Source organism: Loxodonta africana, chromosome 12, assembly GCF_030014295.1.
Source record: "Loxodonta africana isolate mLoxAfr1 chromosome 12, mLoxAfr1.hap2, whole genome shotgun sequence".
Classification (NCBI taxonomy): domain Eukaryota; kingdom Metazoa; phylum Chordata; class Mammalia; order Proboscidea; family Elephantidae; genus Loxodonta; species Loxodonta africana.
In genome coordinates this window covers 96,158,225-96,177,859 of record NC_087353.1, presented here as the reverse complement: position 1 = coordinate 96,177,859, position 19,635 = coordinate 96,158,225, and the positions used below count along the sequence as shown (strand labels likewise).

Below are 19,635 nucleotides of genomic sequence, written 5' to 3'. Positions count from 1 at the left end.
GATATTGTATTTTTTTCTGGAATTTTCTTCTCTCATGCCTTATATGTTTCCTCTGAGTCCCCTTTTTCTTCATTTCTGCTTTTCATATTGGAGACTTCTCTCAGATGTCTCTTCATATTTAAGAAAAAACCTGTTGCCTTCATTCAGTTCAGACTCATGGTTACCCTGTGTGTTACAGAGTAGAACTGTGGTTCATAGGGTTTTTTGGCTGTAATCTTGATGGAAGCAGATCGCCAGGCCGTTCTTCCCTGCTGCCATTGCATGGGTTGAACAGCCAACCTTTTGGTTAGTACCAAGCAAACAAACAAACCCATTGCCATTGAGTCAATTCCAACTCATAGTGACCCTATAGGACAGAGTAGAACTACCTCATAGCATTTCCAAGGAGTGGATGGTGGACTTGAACTGCTGACCTTCTGGTTAGCAGCCGAGCTCTTAACCACTGCACCACCAGGGCCCCTTTTTGGTTAGTAGGAAAGGGTAAACCATTTGCACCACTAGGGACCTTTCATATTTACGGAAGAGACGTGAACATGGGTCTTCTGCTGGTGTTTGCTTGATTGTAAAGAAATTATTTTGAAAACTGAAGTTTGGTGTTTAATTTGAAAACAGGTGGTTAGATGGTGGTATTTGTGAGTTCTTTACATTTTGTTCCATACTAGAAGACTAAATAAATAGCAAACATGGATGAAAAAGAAAAAAAGAGGCACTAAAAAAGCTCATGGAACTCTTCAGACGCAAAGGTGGTGGGGTTTATTGACTGTCGAGGAAGTTCGAGAGTGTCAGTTTCTGTCACACTTTTCTTTTGTAAGTCTCCTCTAGTTCCTGCGTTTTGGGACTTTAAGCCTCGTTACTCCTGTTCCCTGATACTCTTGTTCTAAGAATAAGGAGTTGGTACACTTCAGATTTTTTACCTATTGGCAGAGTTTATTGTCCAATCAAATGAAGATATCTCCTACATGAAACATCTCAGCCTTTGTGGTGAAGAAGACACTGGCGATAGTTCTTTTATCTATTTCTAAAGTTGTTTAAATGATTCCTTGTTCACGGCTCTCCTTAACAACTGAATGAACAGTTAGTGTCCGTATATTCGATTAAGCCTTCTCCAAAGCTATCTATCGTGGCTCTTATATATTTTTTTTTATTGTAATTGAAAAAAACCCATCTGGATCACTTAACAGTCAGTCTGACCAGTCCCTCAGCACTTGAGTTATAGACGAATTATGGAGAAATCTCTTCCACTTTTACTTTTTTGGTCAAAGAAAAGTGTGTGGTGTATCGAAGTTTAAGATCAGGTATGAGTATTTGGGAAGCTAAATGACACTAAAGCCTCACTATCATGTAACCAACCTATTGTGTTGTGGAATTCTTTGGAACATTGTGCCAGCCTGGATCAGGCTCAAGGGTTTTCATCGCCTTCATTATTTTATATTTCTATTTGTAACACTGAGGCTCCAGTGTGGGGAGTGTTGTTGTTGTTAGGTGCCATTGAGTCGGTTCTGACTCATAGCGACCCTGTGTACCACAGAACAAAACACTGCCCAGTCCTGCGCCATCCTCACAATCGTTGTTACGTTTAAACCCATTGTTGTAGCCACTGCATCAGTCCATCTCATTGAGAGTCTTCCTCTTTTTCACTGACTCTCTACCAAGCCTGATGTCCTTCTCCAGGGACTGATCCCTCCTGATAACGTGTCCTAAGTATGTGAGACGTAGTCTTGCCATCCTTGCTTCTAAGGAGCATTCTGGTTGTATTTCTTCCAAAACAGATTTGTTCGTTCTTTTGGCAGTCTGTGGTATATTCAATATTCTTCAGCAGCACCACAATTCAAAGGCTTCAGTTCTTTTTTGGTCTTCTTTATTCATCGTCCAGCTTTCACATGCATAGGAAACACCATGGCTTGGGTCGGGTGCACCTTAGTCTCCAAGGTGACATCTTTGTTTTTCAACACTTTAAAGAGGTTTTTTGCAGTAGATTTGCCCAGTGCACCGCGTCTTTTGATTTCTTGATTGCTGCTCCCGTGAGTGTTGATTGTGGATCCAAGCAAAATGAAATCCTTGACAACTTTAGTCTTTTCTCCGTTATCATGATATTGTGAGAATTTTTGTTTTCATTATGTTGAGATGTAATTCATACAGAAGGCTGTGGTCTTTGATCTTCATCGGTAAGTGCTTCAAGTCCTCTTCACTTTCAGCAAGCAAGGATGTGTCACCTGTATAACGCAGGTTGTTGATGAGTCTCCCTCCAATTCTGGTGCTCCACTCTTCATCATATAGTCCAACTTCTCAGATTATTTGTTCAGCATACAGATTGAATAGGTCTGGTGAAAGGATACAACCTTGACACACAACTTCCCTGACTTTAAGCCACACAGTGTCCCCTTATTCTGTCCGAATGACTGCCTCTTGATCTACGTACAGGTTCCTCATGAGCACGATTAAGTATTCTGGAATTCTCATTCTTTGCGGTGTTACCCAAAGCCAATAAAACACAGGTAAATATCTTTCTGGTATTTTCTGCTTTCAGCCAGGATCCATCTGACATCGGCAGTGATGTCCCTGGTTCTACATCCTCTTCGGAATCCGGTTTGAATTTCTGACAATTCCCTGTCGATATACTCTTGCAGCTGCTCTTGAATAATCTTCAGCGAAATTTTACTTATGTGTGATCTTAATGATATTGTTTGATTATTTCTGCATTCGATGGGATCACCTTTCATGGGAATAGGCGTAAATATAGATCTCTTCCAGTCCATTGGCGAGGTAGCTGTCTTTCAAATTTCTTGGCGTAGACAAGTGAATACTTCCAGCGCTGCATCCTTTGTTGAAACATCTCAATTGGTATTCCATCAATTCCTGGAGCCTTGTTTTTCGACAGTGCCTTCAGTGCAGCTTAGACTTCTTCCTTCAGTATTATTGGTTCCTGCTCATATACCTTCTGAAAGGTTGAATATCTACCAGTTCTTTTTGGTATAGTGACTTTGTGTATTCCTTCCATCTTTTGACAAGAGCCAAAGTATGACCTTGAGTATATCCCACCTGAATTTAGAGACCATCTTAAGAAGAGATGTGACGCGTTGAACATTAAGACCGAAGACCAGATGATTTGTGGAATGACATCAAGGACATCATACATGAAGAAAGTAAGAGGTCATTAAAAAGACAGGAAAGAAAGAAAAGACCAAAAGGGATGTTGGAAGAGACTTAGAAACTTGCTCTTGAGTGTCGAGTAGCTGAAGTGAAAGGAAGAAATGAAGTACCTGAACAGAAGATTTCAAAGGGTGGCTGGAGAAGACAAAGTAAAATAATAATATGTGCAGCAAAAAAAAAAAAAAAAAGATGTGGAAAGACCTGGAGATGGAAAACTGAAAGGGAAGAACACACTCAGCGTTTTGTAAGCTGAAAGAACTGAAGAAAAAATTCAAGCCTCAAGTTGAGCAGAGACTGGAGAAACCCCGAGTATGGCCCCCAGACATCCTTTAAACTCAATACTAAAGTCATTCCTGAGGCTCAGCCTTCAGTCAAAGATTAAACAGGACTATAAAACAAACAATAATACACGTAGCTCAGCTGTGTATATGAGGCTACATGGGCACACCAGCTCAGGGGCAAGTGAGAAGGCAGGAGAGGACAGGAAAGCTGGACGAATGGAAATGGGGAACCCAAGGTCAACATTGAAGGACTCTTTCGGGAAAATTTTAAACAACTCGGGAAGCATCGTAAGCAAATGGAAGGAATACACAGAATCACTATACCAAAAAGAATTGGTCGACATTCAACCGTTTCAGGAGTGTGGGTTGTAAGGGGTCAGTAAGCTAATTACCCCTTTGATGCCTTTGCCATTTGTAGGAGAATCTTACCCGTATTGAGATTTCATGAACAATAGGAGTTGTAAAAATACCAGCTGCATGAAAAGTTAGAGTCTGGGATGGCAGAGAGTTTTCATTAGCTTTATCACAGTATTCACAGTGGAGAATTACATGATAGCAGAAATACATATTTTTTATGTGTTGCTTATTAAATTTTACCTGAAGTTAAATTGTAGATAAAAAAAAAAAAAGAGTAACAAATAAAACCCATCCAAAAATAAATAAAATTTGCACTCAAGCCTCCTGTTTTCTTCAGAGCTTTGAACTGGTTCATTCTAGTTTGAACCCTGGCTGAGAGTTAGCGTTTCTAAGTTTCCAGGTGAAATTAATGTTGCTGGTTGGGGACCAATTTTTATTTATTTATTTATTTATTGCACCTTAAGTGAAAGTTTACAAATCAAGTCAGTCTCTCGTACAAAAACTTATACACACCTTGCTGTGTAACCCTAGCTGTTCTCCCCCGATGTGACTGACAGCACACTCCTCCTCTTCACCCTGTATTCCACGTGTCCTGTCCCCCTCTGCCTTGTCATCTTGTAGGGACCAATTCTGAGAACCACTAGTAGAGCAGTGGTTCTCAATATTTATTACACATAAGAATCACCTGGGGGTCTTGTTAAAATGTAGATTCTGATTCAGTATATCTGGGGTAGAAAAGCAAATGCTCAGCAGGGGTTTGAACGGGAATGAACCGGTCCAAAGCCCTGGTTTTCTTTCACTATGGTCTGCATCTCAGCCCTGAGAATTCAGCCCAGAGCCTCAGTGGTTCCATCTTCCCCCAGTAAACCGAGGACTTTTGGGGGCTCCAAATCCTTCCTCTGGGGTGAAACCAGCCTTCCAGTCCTCATCTTCTCCACACGCTCTGGCCTTTAGGGCTGCCAAGGTCCCCAGGTTCAGAGACTCTCAGGAATGACTTATTTCCTTCGTTCGTTCTTTTTTTTTTTTAATTGTGCTTTCGGTGAAGGTTTACAGTGCAAATTAGTTTCTCATTAAACAATTAATACACATTGTTTTGTGACATCAGTTGCCAACCCCGCAACGTGTTAAAACTCTCTCCTTCTTGACCTTGGGTTCCCCATTTCCATTCGTCCAGCTTTCCTGTCCCCTCCTGCCTTCTCGTGCTCGCCCCTGAGCTGGTGTGCCCATCTAGCCTCATATACACGGCTGAGCTACGTGTATTATTGTTTGTTTTATAGTCTTGTCTAATCTTTGACTGAAGGCTGAACCTCAGGAATGACTTTAGTATTGAGTTTAAAGGATGTCTGGGGGCCATACTCAGGGTTTCTCCAGTCTCTGTCAACCAGTAAGTTTGGTTCTTCTTTGTCAGTTTGGATTTTGTCCTACGTTTTTCTCTAGCTCTGTCCGGGACCCTGTATTGTGATCTCTGTCAGAGCAGCCGGTGGTGGTAGCTGGGCACCATCTAGTTATGCTCAACTCAGTCTGGAGTGGAGGCTGTGGTAGCTGTGTTCCATTAGTCCTTCAGACTAATATTCCCCTTGTGTCTTTGATTTTCTTCATCCTCCCTTGCTCTACATGGGACAGACATATTTAGATGGCTGCTCACTAGCTTTTAAGACCCCAGATGCTACTCACCAAAGTAGGATGTAGAACATTAGGAATGGCATATTTCTTTTTTTAATAATTTTTATTGTGCTTTAAGTGAAAGTTTACAAATCAAGTCAGTTTCTCACATAAAAACTTACGTACACCTTGCTACCCGCTCGCAATTACTCTCCCCCTAATGAGACAGCCCACTGTCTCCCTCCACTCTCTCTTTTCATGTCCATTTTGCCAGCTTCTAATTCCCTGCACCCTCTCATCTCCCCTCCAGGCAGGAGGTGCCAACATAGTCTCAAGTGTACACCTGATCCAAGAAGCTCACTCCTCACCAGCATCTCTATCCAACCCATTGTCCAGTCCAATCCATGTCTGAAGAGTTGGCTTCGGGAATGGTTCCTGTCCTGGGCCAACAGAAGGTCTGGGGGCCATGACCACCGGGGTCCTTCTAGTCTCAGTCAGACCATTAAGTCTGGTCTTATGAGAATTTGGGGTCTGCATCCGACTGCTCTCCTGCTCTCTCAGGGGTTCTCTGTTGTGTTCCTTGTCAGGGCAGTCATCTGTTATAGCCGGGAACCATGTAGTTCTCCTGGTCTAAGGATGATGTAGACTCTGGTTCACGTGTCCCTTTCTGTCTCTTGGGCTCGTAATCGCCTTGTGTCCTTGGCGTTCTTCATTCTTCTTTGATCCAGGTGGGTTCAGACCAATTGATGCATCTTAGACGGCTGCTTGCTAGCGTTTAAGACCCCAGGAATGGCATATTTCTTGATGGTTGGCTCCATGGTGAGGTGTCACTTTTCCCCACTCCCCACCCTGCCAAATTGCACACCTCTTGTCCATCTGCCTTCCAGCTTCCAAAATGTTGGAGTTGCCTCCTTTCCATTTTTCTTTTGTTTGTGTTATTTTCTCTTCTTTTTAAACCACATTACTGTCATTTTAGTGAGGTTCTGGCATTTGCGCCACCACCTCTGGGGTTCCTCTTAGTCTCTGCTTTCTCTGCACAGGCGCCCCTTGTTGCTGCCAGCCTCCCGGCCTTTGCCCCAGCAGTTCTTAGAAGGTTTCCATCTACCTCTTCTTCCAACCCCCTTCAGCTAACTCACCTCCTGGGGCTAGACCTCCCTTAGGGGAAAATATCAATCAATGGGGGAATCCTGTTAATTGCTTTAGAATTGAGGCCATCAGGAGCCTGGGGGCAAGGCTGGGGTGAACGTATTTGTAAGTCATTGGCCTGAGCCTGACGTTGACCTTGTTGCCTTTGGGATTCCCTTCATTTAGAATTCTTGAGCACCTACTTCATGGGCTGGGTATCTGGAGCTAGAGAAAGTTCTTGTCCGCAGGGGGCCTGTGTTTAGGGTGGGGGAGGGAGAGACTGGAGTTCAACAAAATCACCCACCTAATAGGGAGGAAGTGGCCTCTGGTGGGGAGGAACCAGGAGCTTATAGGATATGATAACCTGAGATATGCAGATGACACAACCTAGTTTGCTGAAAGCAAGGAGGCCTTAGAATACTTACTGATGAAGACCAAAGACTACAGTCTTTAGTGTGGATTATGGCTCAACATAAAGAAAACAAAAATCCTCACAACTGGACCAATAAGCCACATCGTGATGAATGGAGAAAAGATTGAAGTTGTCAAGGGTTTCATTTTACTTGGATCCACAATCAAACGCTTTTGGAAGCAGCAGTCAAGAAATCGAAGGACGTATTGCATTGGGCAAATCTACAAAAGAACTCTTTAAAGTGTTCAAAAGCAAAGGTGTCATTTTGAGGACTAAGGTGCACCTGACCCAAGGCGTGGAATTTTTAATCATCTCATATGCGTGAGAAAGCTGGACAGTGAATAAGGAAGACTGAAGAAGAATTGATGCGTTTGAATTACAGCGTTGGTGAAGAACATTGCATATCCCATGGACTGCTAGAAAAACAAGCAAATCTAATCTGTCTTGGAAGAAGTACAGCCAGAACCCTCCTTAGAAGCCAGGATGGTGAGACTTTGTCTCACGTACTTTGGACATGTTATTAGGAGGGACCAGTCCCTGGAGAAGGACATCATACTTAGTAAAGTAGAGGGTCATCGAAAGAGAGGAAGACCCTCAACAAGATGGATTAACACAGTGTGTGCAATAATGGGCTCAATCATAGCAACAATTGTGATGATGCAGGACCTGGCAGTGTTTCATTCTGTTGTACATAGGATTACAATAAGTCGGAACCTACTTGAAGGCACCCAACAACAACGTAGAATGTGAAAAGGTGCCTATTGGGATCTGAGTGCCTAGAGGGTGAGGGGTAGTTTCCAGAAGGAGTAGGGTGGGAGGCTGGAGGTAGCAGGGTGAGGGAAGTCCCTTAGTGACTTGGCCCACTGGGGAGGGGAGCCAGGCTACCCCCAGGTCAGCCCCCAGGCCTGATTGGACCATCCGCCCCTGCTTGGTCCCATTCTCCACCTTAGAGGGTGGGGTTGGAACTGGTTGATCTGGGCTGGGCCTTGGTGGCAGCGTGGCCTGATAGTATCTCTCCAGCTCAGGACCCTTTCACAGCCCAGGACCCTCACTCTACGCAAATGGGAGCTTGGGGTCCGTGGCAGCGGCCACAGGTCCCATGGCCGGGCCACAGCACCAAGGTCATGCAGGGTAAGCCCCAGCCTCTCTCTCCTTCCCTCCCTCCTCTTTGCTTCCCCCAATGGCCTCTTCTTCCTGGAGAGGTGGGTTCGAAGAAGTCCAGGACAAAGGGCCAGGCCCAGGCATAGCCTCTTTCCCTTTTATTGCCATTGTTTCGCTTTAGAGGAAAAAATGGCACCCAGAGGTTGGGTGACTTGCCAAAGGTCACACAGCAGGGATGTGTGGGATCTGGGAGCAAGGCCTGGGCTCTTGACCGCAGCGCCTGTAAAGCCAAGGGGTGGGGGGAGGTGGGTGCTTATAGGAACATTCTTTCTTGTTCCTTTTTTCTTTCTCTGCCCATTTCTATTTATTGTTTTGGTTTTTGTAAATGACGTCAGTGTGAGGGTTCTGTGAAAATTACTCAGAACGTAATATTTACCACACTTGTGTTCAGATAGCCACTGGCCTCTTTCCTTCTGCTAGTGCCCCCTGCCATTTTAAAGGAAACTTTTTGGGGTTTTAAGATACATAGGAGGACCATGTTAGTTCACTAGTAAATTTTCACCTTCCGTGTGGGAGACATAGGTTCGATTCACAGCCAGTGTACCTCGTGTCCGTGGAGGCTTATGTGTTGGCTATGGTGCTGAACAGATTTCTTCAGAGTTGCCAGACTAAAAGGGGCTAAGAAGAAAGACCTGGCAGTCTACTTCTGAAAATCAGCTAATGAAGACCCATGGATCACATGGTCTGATCTACAGCTGATGGCAGGGGTGGTGCAGGACCAGGCAGCACTTTGTTCCATTGTGCTTGGGGTCATCATGAATCCAGAGCCTACTTTACGGCAGCTGGCAACAACAAAGAGAGAAAAATGAGCACAGATCATAAATACAGTAAAACCTGTGAAAGCCAGAACCAGTGTAAGGTGGAGGCCCGTCAGAGATGGAAAACTCAAATATTTTCCACTAAAACGAGTGATAGAAAAGTTCTCAGACTGCCCCCGTCAAAGGGCAGATAACTTGTGAGACAGGGAAAAACAAGGCAGTTCCCTTGAGTTCCGGCTCTCACAGGTTTCACTGTATACAGTTTGATGAATTTTTTCACCAACTGAACACACGTTTCAGGTTTAAAAAAACCAAACCCCAGGTGTACCCCCCCCGCCCCGCTTCAGCCTCTTCCCTTGTCCCTCTCCCTCCCCCAGGGGTAGCCCTATTCCTGACTTCTGCCACCAGAGTGTTGCTGGTTGGAATCACATGGTACCTTCTCTTTTGTGCCTGGCTTCTTTCACACAGTGTTCCGGTTAGGACGTTGATCCGTGTTGTTCCATGGTATCACAGTTGATTTATCTGTTCTGCTGTTGATGGGCATTTGGGTGGTTTTCTATTTTTGATAGCATTAGTGGTAGGAAGATTCTGGAACTCTACTTTTGATGCGCAAGGAGGGCAGTGCTGGGTCAGAGGGTGTGTGTGAGTGTGTGTGTATCCTACTTTAGTAGATTCTGCCAGACTCTTCTCGCAAGTGGTTGTACGAATTTACACTCCTATCAGAAGCGTAATGGTATTTTTCATCTTTTTGACATTTTAACCATTCCGGTGGGGGTGTAGTAGTTTTAATTCACACTTTGCCCATGATTTAAGAGACTGAGTACCTTTTCATAGGTGTACTGGCTATTTGGACAGCCTTACTTATGACATTCTTGTCAAGTCTTTTGCCCATTTTTACATTGAGTCACCTATTTTTTTCTTATTGATTGCAGGAGCTCTTTATATATTGTGGATACAATTCTTCCGTTGGTGATACATATTGCAGATATTTTCTCCCTTGCTGTGGCTTACCTTTTATTTATCCTAATGGTGTGTCGTTTGAGTACAAGTTTCTAACTTTAATGTAATCCAATATATCAGTTTTACCTTTGGAGTCCCTGGGTGGTGCAAACGGTTAATGTATTTGACTGCTAACCGAAATGCTGAAGGTTCGAGTTTACAGAAAGGCCTGGTGATCTGCTTCTGAAGAATCAGCCATTGAAAGCCCTGTGGAGCACAGTTCTACTCTGATAAATATGGAGCCGCCATGAGTCAGAATCGACTCCATGGCACCTAGTAGGTTTATGGTTAGTGCTTTTATGTGGCTTTAAGAAATCTTTACTTGCTCTCGATTATGAAGATATTTTCCAGTTTGTTTTTTAGAAGCTTTCTTGTTTTACCTTTCACATTTAGATCTACAATCCACCTGGAATTGATTTTTGTGTATGGTGTGAGGTAGGGACCAAGATTCGTGTTTTGTCCCCCATGGATGTCCAAAATGACCAGCAGCATTTATTGACAAGGCCGTCCTTTGCCTGTACCTGTCTTTGTAGGTCAGTCCCGTTCTGTGGGTCTGTCCATCTCTCCTTGTGCCACACTATCTGCATTATTATTGGTGTATACGTTTGGGTAGTTGATGGTGTAAGTGCTTCCAGTTTGTTCTTCATCTTAAAGGTTGCCTTGGCTATTCTTGTTTCTTTGCATTTTTATAGAACTTTTAGAAACAGCTTTTCAATTTCTATATCCACACACACCTGCTGGGATTTTGATTGGCACTACACTGAATCTATCGATCAGTTTGGCTGTGGCGAGCACCTTTGTGAGTACATCTTTGCCCACATGTCTGATGATGTTCGTGGGAGGGGTCCCAGATGTGGGTCTGAGTATTTTTTACAGTACTTGATATGTACAGCCCAGTCACTTTCCAGAAGCTGGGTATGATGAGCTAGTTCGGTTCTTATCCTCCCACGGGCCGCTCCCCTCCCCCGGGCCGTCCACAGCCAGACCCTAAATTTGTTGATCTGATAGATGAAAACAGCACCCTGTTGCTTTAATACTTCTTTGTGTGATTACTGACATTGTACCCTTTTATCGAGTTAGCTGTGCGTGGATCTTTGCCAGTTGCTGCAGATTCTGACTGAACTGACAGTGAAACCTATGAGAGCCGGAACTTGGTGGGACCAGGTCTTGCCAGTTTTCCACCTTTTGACAGAGTGCAGGTGACCACTTTTCTGTTGCTCTCAATTCGTGGAAAATTTTGAGTTTTCCTTCTCTGACTGGTTTCTGCCTCACATAGGTTTCGGCTTTTGCAGGTTTTACTTTCCAAGAAACTGGGCATTAGCCCATTCTCAGCTTAGACATGACGGAAATCTCTGGTTCTCGAGACCAATGGGAGTTTGAAGGTCATTTTATCAGAGGGTCCTCACGCTATTTTAACTGCTGTCAAAGGAACGCCCAAGTCATATGTCTGAGCTATTTCTGGGTGATAACCCTGATTAGGTCAGATAGGGTTTGATGGCATCTTAAGGGATATACTTCCTTTGTGAGGCCAGAATGTTTTAAAATATAAATCCAAAAGGTATTTGTTCCGTGTTTGGTTGTGAAGGGGTCTTTGGGAGTGACGCTTTGCATCTTGTCGTCTGGTGGGAAGTTCCCGTTGTGTCTTGGCACCAAAGTGTCGGTTTTGGAGCCTCAACTTCCTTATCCGCAAAATGATAAGAATCCCCCTCCCAGGGCTGAGGGGGGTGGGTGGGGGAGGCAGAATGAGGCAAAGCCCTGAGTAAGAGCTACGCTGGTCGTGAAGCCAGGCTCCAGGAAAGCTCCCCACCCAGGCCCATCCTCCCCTCCTCAGCCCTAGTTGATATGACCTTGCCCCATCTCCCCACCTCTAGATATGAACTGAGCCCCTACTATGTGTCCACACTGGGGACAGAGCAAAAGCAAAGCCCACATTCTAATGCATACCACCAGGCCAAATCTGGCCCTCCTCTTGTTTTTATAAAGAAAGTTTTATTGGAACCAACCAACGCCCTCTCAGTTAAGTACTGCCCGTGCCTGCTTTAGTCGGCAGAATAGGTCTAAAATATGTATTCTTTGGCTCATTCAGGAAAAAGCCAGCCAGCCCTGTGCTTGTGGGTGGAGACAGATAATGGTAGAGGAACTAACCTACATAGTAGGACAGATAATGGTAAGTGCTGTGGGGAAAAGTAAGTCAGGGAAGGGCGTGGGGTATGGAGTGGGTTGCAGTTTAACCTAAGGTCCTTAGGGAAGGTCTCTGTCATCTACCGTCAGCTGTAAGAGAAGGCAGTGAGGGAGCCTGGCCTCTCTGGAGGGAGGAACAGATCCCAGGCTATTTCACATTCCTGAGTGGTGCGCACAGTTAATGCCATCAGTCGGAGATTTGAGTCCACCCAGGGGCACCTCTGAAGAAAAGCCTGGCAGTCTACTTCCGAAACATCAGCCATTGAAAACCCTGTGGAGCACAGTTCTACCCTGTTACACGTGGGGTCACCATGAGTCAGGGTCAACTCGACGGCAGCTGGTTTATTTCATGTTCCAGCCCAGTCCGTTCACAGTGATAACATTCCATCGGTCCTTCATGTTGTTGTGTGCTGTAGAGTCAATTCCAACTCATAGTGACCTTATAGGACAGAGTAGAACTGCCCCATAGAATTTTCTAGGCTGTAATCTTTACAGGAGGGAGCAGATCGCCAGGTCTTTTCTCCCATGGAGTGGCTGGTGGGTTTGAACTGCCGACCTTTCTGTTTGTAGCCCAAAGCTTAGCCATCTCGCCACCAAGGCCCTTTTTGGATTCTTCATACCCACAGTAATTCATCAAGTCTCCCTCCTTGCTCTCACCAGCAGACACATCACGTGCCCATCTCATAGCTTCTAGAAGAATCCACAGCGACTTTGTCCATTACAGAGGCAAAATAGGACTGCCTGTTAAGATGACATGTAATTATTAGGTGCCATCAAGCCTGTTCCTGCTCATGGCTACCCCATGTGTGCAGAGTAGAATTGTGTTCCATGGGGTTTTCAAGGCTGTGACCTTTCAGAAGCAGATCGCCAGGCCTTTCTTCTGAGGTGCTCTGGGTAGACACAAACTTTGACCCTTTCAGTTAGCAGCCTAGCACGGTAACCGCTTGTGCCACCTTCACTAGTGCCGATTACTGTCGAGTGCATTCCAACTCACGTCGACACCATGTGTGCAGAGTAGAACTTGCTCCATAGGGTCTTCCGTGACCTTTCAGAAGGAGCTCGCTAGGCTTTTTTTCTGAGGCAGGTTCGAACCACCAGCCTTTTGGCTAGTAGTTGAATGCTGAACCCGTTGAGCCACCCAGGGACTCCTTCACATCACCTAGGGACTCCAATATTAAACCTAAACTAATTAAAATAGAATAAAACGAGAGATTCATTCCTCAGCTACACCAGTCGTATCCCTCATTCTCAGCGGCCGCCGCAGTGCACGGCACAGATGATGGAACCTCCTTTTGGCCACTGTTAGTATGTGTCATTTATTTTATTTGTTTATTTTTAAAATACGATTTATTTTTGTCGTTGTTGAGAATACGGACAGTAGAAATACACCAACCCAACAGTTTCCACGTGTACAGTTCAATGGCATGGATTACATCCTTGGAGTTGTGCAACCGGTCTCACTCTCCTTTTCCAAATTGTTGCTTCCTCATTAATGTAAACTCACTGCCCCCTAAGCTTCTTATCTAACCTTTCCAATTGCTGTTATCACTTTGATCCCATATCAAACCAAAACCAAACCTACTACCGTTGAGTTGATTCCCGACTCATAGCGACCCTATAAGACAGTAGAACTGCCCCCCATAGGGTTTCCAAAGCTGTAGTCTTTATGGAACCAGACTGCCATATCTTTCTCCCACAGAGCAACTGGTGGGTTCGAACTGCAGGCCTTTTCGTTAGCAGCCGTGTGCTTTAACCACTATGCCACCAGGGTTCCTTGATCCTATATAAAACCCAAAAAAAACCAAACCTGTTGCCATCAAGTCGATTCCGACTCACAGCGACCTTATAGGACAGAATCGAACTGCCCCATAAGGGTTTCAGAGGAGAGGCTGGTAGATTCGAACTGTGGACCTTTTGGTTAGCATCTGAGCTCTTAACCGCTGCGCCACCAGGGCTTCTGGTCCCATATAGATAGATCTTAAAAGATCATGATGCCTGGATTTCATGTGTGTCGTTTGTCTTGCCCAATTCCCGTCTGATGGACACAGGTTGTGTCCAGCTTGCTTAGGGTGGCAGGCGGTGTAGCAGGGAACATTCTCTGAGCATGACTCTGTGGTCGTGTGTGACTGTTTCTGCTGGAGGGAGGTAGAGGTGGAGAGTTAGGCCCTGATGTTGGCCTGAGTGCAGATCCCAGTTCTGCCACCTGTGTGACTTTAGGATGTCATTGTCCACTGTGAGCTCCACAAGAAGGCTAGTGAGGATATTCAGTGGATTCCTGAAACCAGGAAGTAGGTTCAGTGACCCTGTGCACTGGGTGTTTAGAAGGTGTTCTGGGATTATCAGGAACCATAATAAGTAATGATGGTTACACGTCCGTGTTCTAGATTTTGATCATCCTGGGTCTTAGCTTCTAGGGTGTCAAGTGAGATTATTGTTGTTAGGTGTTGTTCAGTCAGTTCTGACTCCTAGGGCCCCATGTGACAGTAGAGCTGCCCCATAGGGTTTTCTAGGCTATAATCTTTACAGAAACAGATTGCCAGGTCTTTTCTCCTGCTGAGAGGCTGGGTGGGTTCGAACCACCAACCTTTAGATTAGCAGCTGAGAGCTTAACCACTGAGGCACCGGTGCTTCTTGTCAAGTGAGATACTGTTTTGCAGATGGCATGAAGGCTTCTAGCCACCAGGGCGCTAGGTTTGGAGGGGGCCAGGCTTTGGGAGCCCTGCCCTGAGCTCAGGCCAGGGTGGGAGGAAGGGAGACACCCCCCCTCAACCGCAGGCTGGCTTGGGGTTTCCAGCAAAGTCTGTGGAGAGGCCAGAGGGCTCCAGGCTTGATTGTCACTGCCCCCTAGAGTCCCAAGGCCTGCATCCTTGTTGGGAATCTGGGGGTGACCCTGCTGGGTCCCCAGGGATGGGTGTGAGGAGCCAGAAGGGTGTACACCTAGACCCTGAGAACGTCATAGTGGGGGCTCAGCAAACAGGCACCGATGGAGCCTCTGAGGACACGAGGGTGGGAGGTCAGCTATACCCTCTAGTGGGACCAGGTGGACAGCCTACGGGTGTGTGCTTCTGGGCTGGGGGGTTGCGTTTATCTTCTCTCCTTTTTAAGAAATTATGGTAAAATATATAACAAAAAGTTTGCCATTTTAATCATTTTTAAGGGTACAACTCAGTGGCATTAATTACCTTCTCCACGTTGCAGAGCCATCACCACTATGCATTTCTAGAACTTTTCATCACCCCAAACAGAAACTCTGTGCGCATTAAGCAATAACTCCCCATTATTCCTTCCAGCCCCGGTAACCGCGGATAAACTTTAGTCTCTATACATTTGCCTATTCTTAGATATTTCACGTAAGTGGGGTCATACACTATTTGTCCTCCTGTGTCTGGCTTCTTTCACCCATGTTGAAGCAGGTATCAGGACTTGGTTTCTCTTTATGGCTGAGTAATATTCCGATGTATAGATAGACCATGTATTGTTTATCCATTCATCTGTTGATGGGCACTTGGGTTGTGTCCACCTTTTGGTGATTGTGGACAGCGCTGCAATGATCGTTGGTGTACATGTGTCTGTTGGAGGCCCGGCTTTCAGTTCTCTTGGGTATATGCCTAGGAGTATATTGCTGGATCGTGAAATTCTATGTTTAACTTGACCGAGTCCCTAGGTGCTGTGAACAGCCAAGTCATCGGCTACTAACTGAAAAGGTAGCCATTGGAGCCCACTAGACTTACCACATAATAAAGGCGTGGTAATCTGCTCCTGGAAGGCCACGGCCGTGAAAACCCTGTGGAGCACAGTTCTAGTCTGCACACATGAGGTCGCCACGAGTCAGAATTGACTCCGCGGCAACTGGTATGTTTAACTTGTGAGTATCCGTAACACTGTTTTCCACAGCAGCCTGCATGGATTCGAATAACAGGCGTGTGATCAGTTATTCCTAGCATGGATTTGTCCTGTGTGACAGGTGGGGGCGCTGGGGAGGAGCCAGGCGGAGCCCCGTCCTCAGGCGGGCCCCCTTTATGGAGGAGAGAGGCATTAAATCTGTTATCCAGCTGATGAATCCCCATTTCCAAGTTGCCATAGAGACAGTGACTCTGGCTTGCTTGGATTGGGTGGTCGGGAGGGCTTCTCTAGGCCCAAGGAGGCCCGGAGGTGGGAGTGAGCGTGAGGCTTCTGGAAGGAGGCCTGGGAGCTGGCGCAGGTAGGGGCAGAGGCAGGAGCATCGAGGGGAGAGGAAGGCAGGCCCCAGGGCTGTGAGCAGTTGGAAATTTACCCAGTTTGTCTCTGAGATGCTCCCTCTGGCTGCGGGGTGATGCAGGGAGGAGGTGGAGGTAGTGCGTAGGTGCAAATAAATAGAACTTACGTTGTTCTTGCTGCCTGATAGCAGGCAGCCAGATGGGGCGCTGTGCCCATTTGACAGAGGAACAGCCTGAGGCTCTGATGGCAGCTGTGAGAGCCCATGGGCCTGGGGGAAGCCAGCTCTCCGGCCCCACCCCAGCCCTGGTGGGGTTTGGGCACAGTTGTGCACTGTGGCGGGTGGGATCCGTTGGTGGCATCCGGGCTCTGGAGGGCCTGGGGCTGTTGGGCGGGTTTCACAAGCCCAGGCAGGGCCAGGCTGGGGCCACTGGGCTTCCGCGAGGCCTGGGGCAGGAAGAGCTGGCGCTGATGTAAGCCCTTGCGCAAACCTCAGGCTGCCGGCTTCCGGAGCCTGCCGCACGCCTGCCTGCCTGCCCGCCAAGGAGGAAGCCAGGCCTGGCAGGCCCCGAGGCCCTGCTGCCCAGCCCAGCTGCATGGGTGCGCGGACTGGCCGCCATGGCCCTGGGTCCCGAGGGCTTGGCGCTGGAGTCGGGTGAGCCAGGCGGTGCCGGGCCGGAGGGGGTCTGGACACGGGGTGGCGGCGGGGGCACGTGGCCAGAGGGTGTCCTCCCGTTGCTCCACCTGCTGCCTTTACTCGGGGACACCAGCCAAGATGGAGGCCCTGCCCCTTGTGGCCTCAGTTTCCCCACATATACCACCAGGGGGCTGGACATCTGGGGTCCCTGTGCCCCGGGATGTGACCAGTGAGCACCTGCTGTATGCAGGCCCTGTATATGGGGCTGGCTGGGGTCTGTGAGCCACCTATGGGCTGGGTTGGGGCTGTCTGGGCTCCAAGCCACACACACCGTCTGCACGCTCTCTGCAAAGTCACTGACCTTCTGTGCCACCTGGAAGCTACCCGTCACGGGAACTTAAAGAGGGTCACCAGAGGGTGTGCCCAGAAAGCCCTCAGCAAAGGGTGGCCTGAGTCGGCACCTGGTGGGTGTTGACCTCGTGGGTCACTTTGTGCCAAGTGCCCTGCAGCTTTGGTGAATGGGCTGCTGTGGCTGTTATTACTGTCATTGTTAGACACTTTTCCCTCTGCACAATTCAGAGAGGGAGGTGTTACTGTCCCCTTTTTGTTGATGAGCAGACTGAGGCCAGGTGAGGGAAGTCCCTTGACCAGGGCTCACTAGCTTCCCTCTGGGGCTGGAGACCCCACCAGGCGGTCTGCCAGGGACTTTCCCTGTGGGCTGATGGGTGTGGTGCCCATGGCGGGTCAGGCACCCTGGGCGGGGAGTGGGAGGTGTCCCTGTCGGATGTGGGGGTTGAGCCTGGCCAAATAAGGCATGGCCGGTGGGGTGTGGTCTCCACTCGGGCCCAAGTCAGTTGTCATCCTAAGCAGTGTCCTGTTTGCTGAGATGGCCCTGTAGGCCGCCTCTGCCCTTCGCACTTGCCATGTTCATTGCTCTCATTCATTCACTAATTCACTGGGGACAATGCTGGGTCAGGTTCTGGGTTCCCACTCACTGGCCATGTGACCATGTGTCTCCGGCCCCTGAACTTTGGCTTTTCATCAGCAAATGGGGGGAACAGCCCCCTGGGTCTTGGTTTGTGGGGCCATTAGGATGGTGGTGCTCTCTTGCTGCTGGTGCTGTGTGCCCTGAGGGCAGGTCTGCTGTGTGAACTTCCTCTTGCCGTCCTGGGTCTTACCTTCCCTGTCTCAAGCCCTGGGTCTGGTGGAGTGGCCCCAGACCTGCTGCCGGGCCAGGGGAGGTCTCTTTGGCCTCCCTGCAGCGGGGAGAGGTGGGGATCTTGGGGCGGTGGGCTAGGGCGGTGGCTGCCTGACGGGCCCCCCTTCTCTCCGCAGGCGAGGCCTTCCTGGGCAGCTTTGTGGCCGGCGGGATGGGGCCCTCAGCCTCAGCCCATGGCAGCCCGGTGCCCCTGCCCTCTGACCTCTCCTTCCGCTCCCCCACCCCCAGCAACCTGCCCATGGTGCAGCTGTGGGCTGCTCATGCCCACGAAGGTAAGGAGCGGGCCAGGTGGGCGGGCCAGGGGCTGGGCCGTTGTCACCACCGTGCTGGGAATTTATATCCCCAGCACACCTCAGCTCTGTCTACTGTTCTCCCCTCCCCTGTCGCCTTGAACTGGCTCTTCCCTGTGTGGCTGTTGGGCTCAGCTGTCCATGGCCATCTACCCTGGCTTATCAGAGCGTGGCTGTACCGGCCTCCTTGCTGGTCCTCAAATGCCGCAGGGCCTTTGCACGTGCTGTTCCCGCTGCTTGCAGCCCCCAATCCTACCCCAGCCTGGCCATCTCCTATTCACCCTCCAGGGCTCAGCTCAAATGCCCCCTCCTCCGGGAATCCCCTGCACTCTCCCTTGCTTGTGATGATGGCTGTGTCTGTGATGATGGGGGGGATGTCTGATTCCCTCCAGAGTGAGCCCCGAGAGTCTAGTTCCGTTCACTGCTGGCTCCCGGAGCACAGTAGGCGTGTTAATCATTGTAGGTGCAGTGGGCTGGGGCCGCTAGGCCCCCTTGTTGCACTTCTGTAGCGATGCCCCTGAATGGGGAGGTGGGGGTCTGTAAGCCCGGTCTCCTGCAGACTAGAGCAAATCTTCGTCATTCTTGGAGCCTCGGTTTTCCTCTGTCAGGGCAGAGACTGACTGGGGGACCCCAAATCCCCCCTCTCTAGCTCTGGCAGGTATGGGATGCTGATCCTCAGTGAAGTCCCATGATTGGGTGCTGGGTACTGGGGTACTAGAGGCCCTCCTCCTGCCTCCCAGGTGGCTTATGGGTGCTCCCTGGTCTTGGCGGTTGCACCCACTGTGGCTCAGGGCTTTCCTGGGCTCTTCGGAGCTTGCTGCCTTCCACTTCCCGAGTCCTTCTGGAGTGCTCCCAGCATCCTTTTAAGCTTCCCAGATCCCGAGGGGCGAGACCATGGTCTTTTGCATTTAGCCCAGGAGGAAATGTAGGCGCTTCAGCCACACAACCTGTCCAGTTCCCACGACGTCGCATCCATTGTGAGGAGGAGGCCAGGAGGCTGGCTCCTTCCAGGCTGCTTGGGGAAGGCATCTAAATCCAGCAATGAGGGCGTACCCCGCCTCTGCTGGGGTTTACCGTGGGCCTGGGGGCGCCCTTCATGCTGGGGCCGTGTCCGCATCTCCCCCTTGAGCCAGCCTGGGTGGAAAAGCAGTGTTGTTCTGCGCTGCCTGAGACTGTTTTCTCTTCTGCACAAGTCCTAGCTAATCGTAGTCACAACGGCAAACATGGGGTGCTTACACGTGCCAGGCCCTGCCTCCCTCGGCCCCTTTA

The 19,635-nt window shown here is 48.5% G+C and overlaps 1 protein-coding gene across 9 annotated transcripts in view; it reads left to right on the top strand.

Annotated features, from left to right (window-relative positions):
• TNRC18 (trinucleotide repeat containing 18) overlaps nucleotides 1-19,635 on the top strand; it is a 117,206-nt gene that overhangs the window by 11,752 nt on the left and 85,819 nt on the right. For 8 of the 9 annotated variants that reach the window (XR_010323697.1, XM_064296000.1, XM_064295999.1 and 5 more), the window contains exon 2: nucleotides 18,193-18,348. Coding sequence is in view for 8 of the 9 variants with exons in the window: in XM_064296000.1 (XP_064152070.1) it covers nucleotides 18,193-18,348 (156 nt within the window). In the remaining variant the exon portion in view is untranslated. Of the gene's footprint in view, nucleotides 1-5,060; nucleotides 16,876-18,192; nucleotides 18,349-19,635 lie in introns of those variants that run through there. The other variant, XM_064296002.1, reaches the window with a different exon arrangement.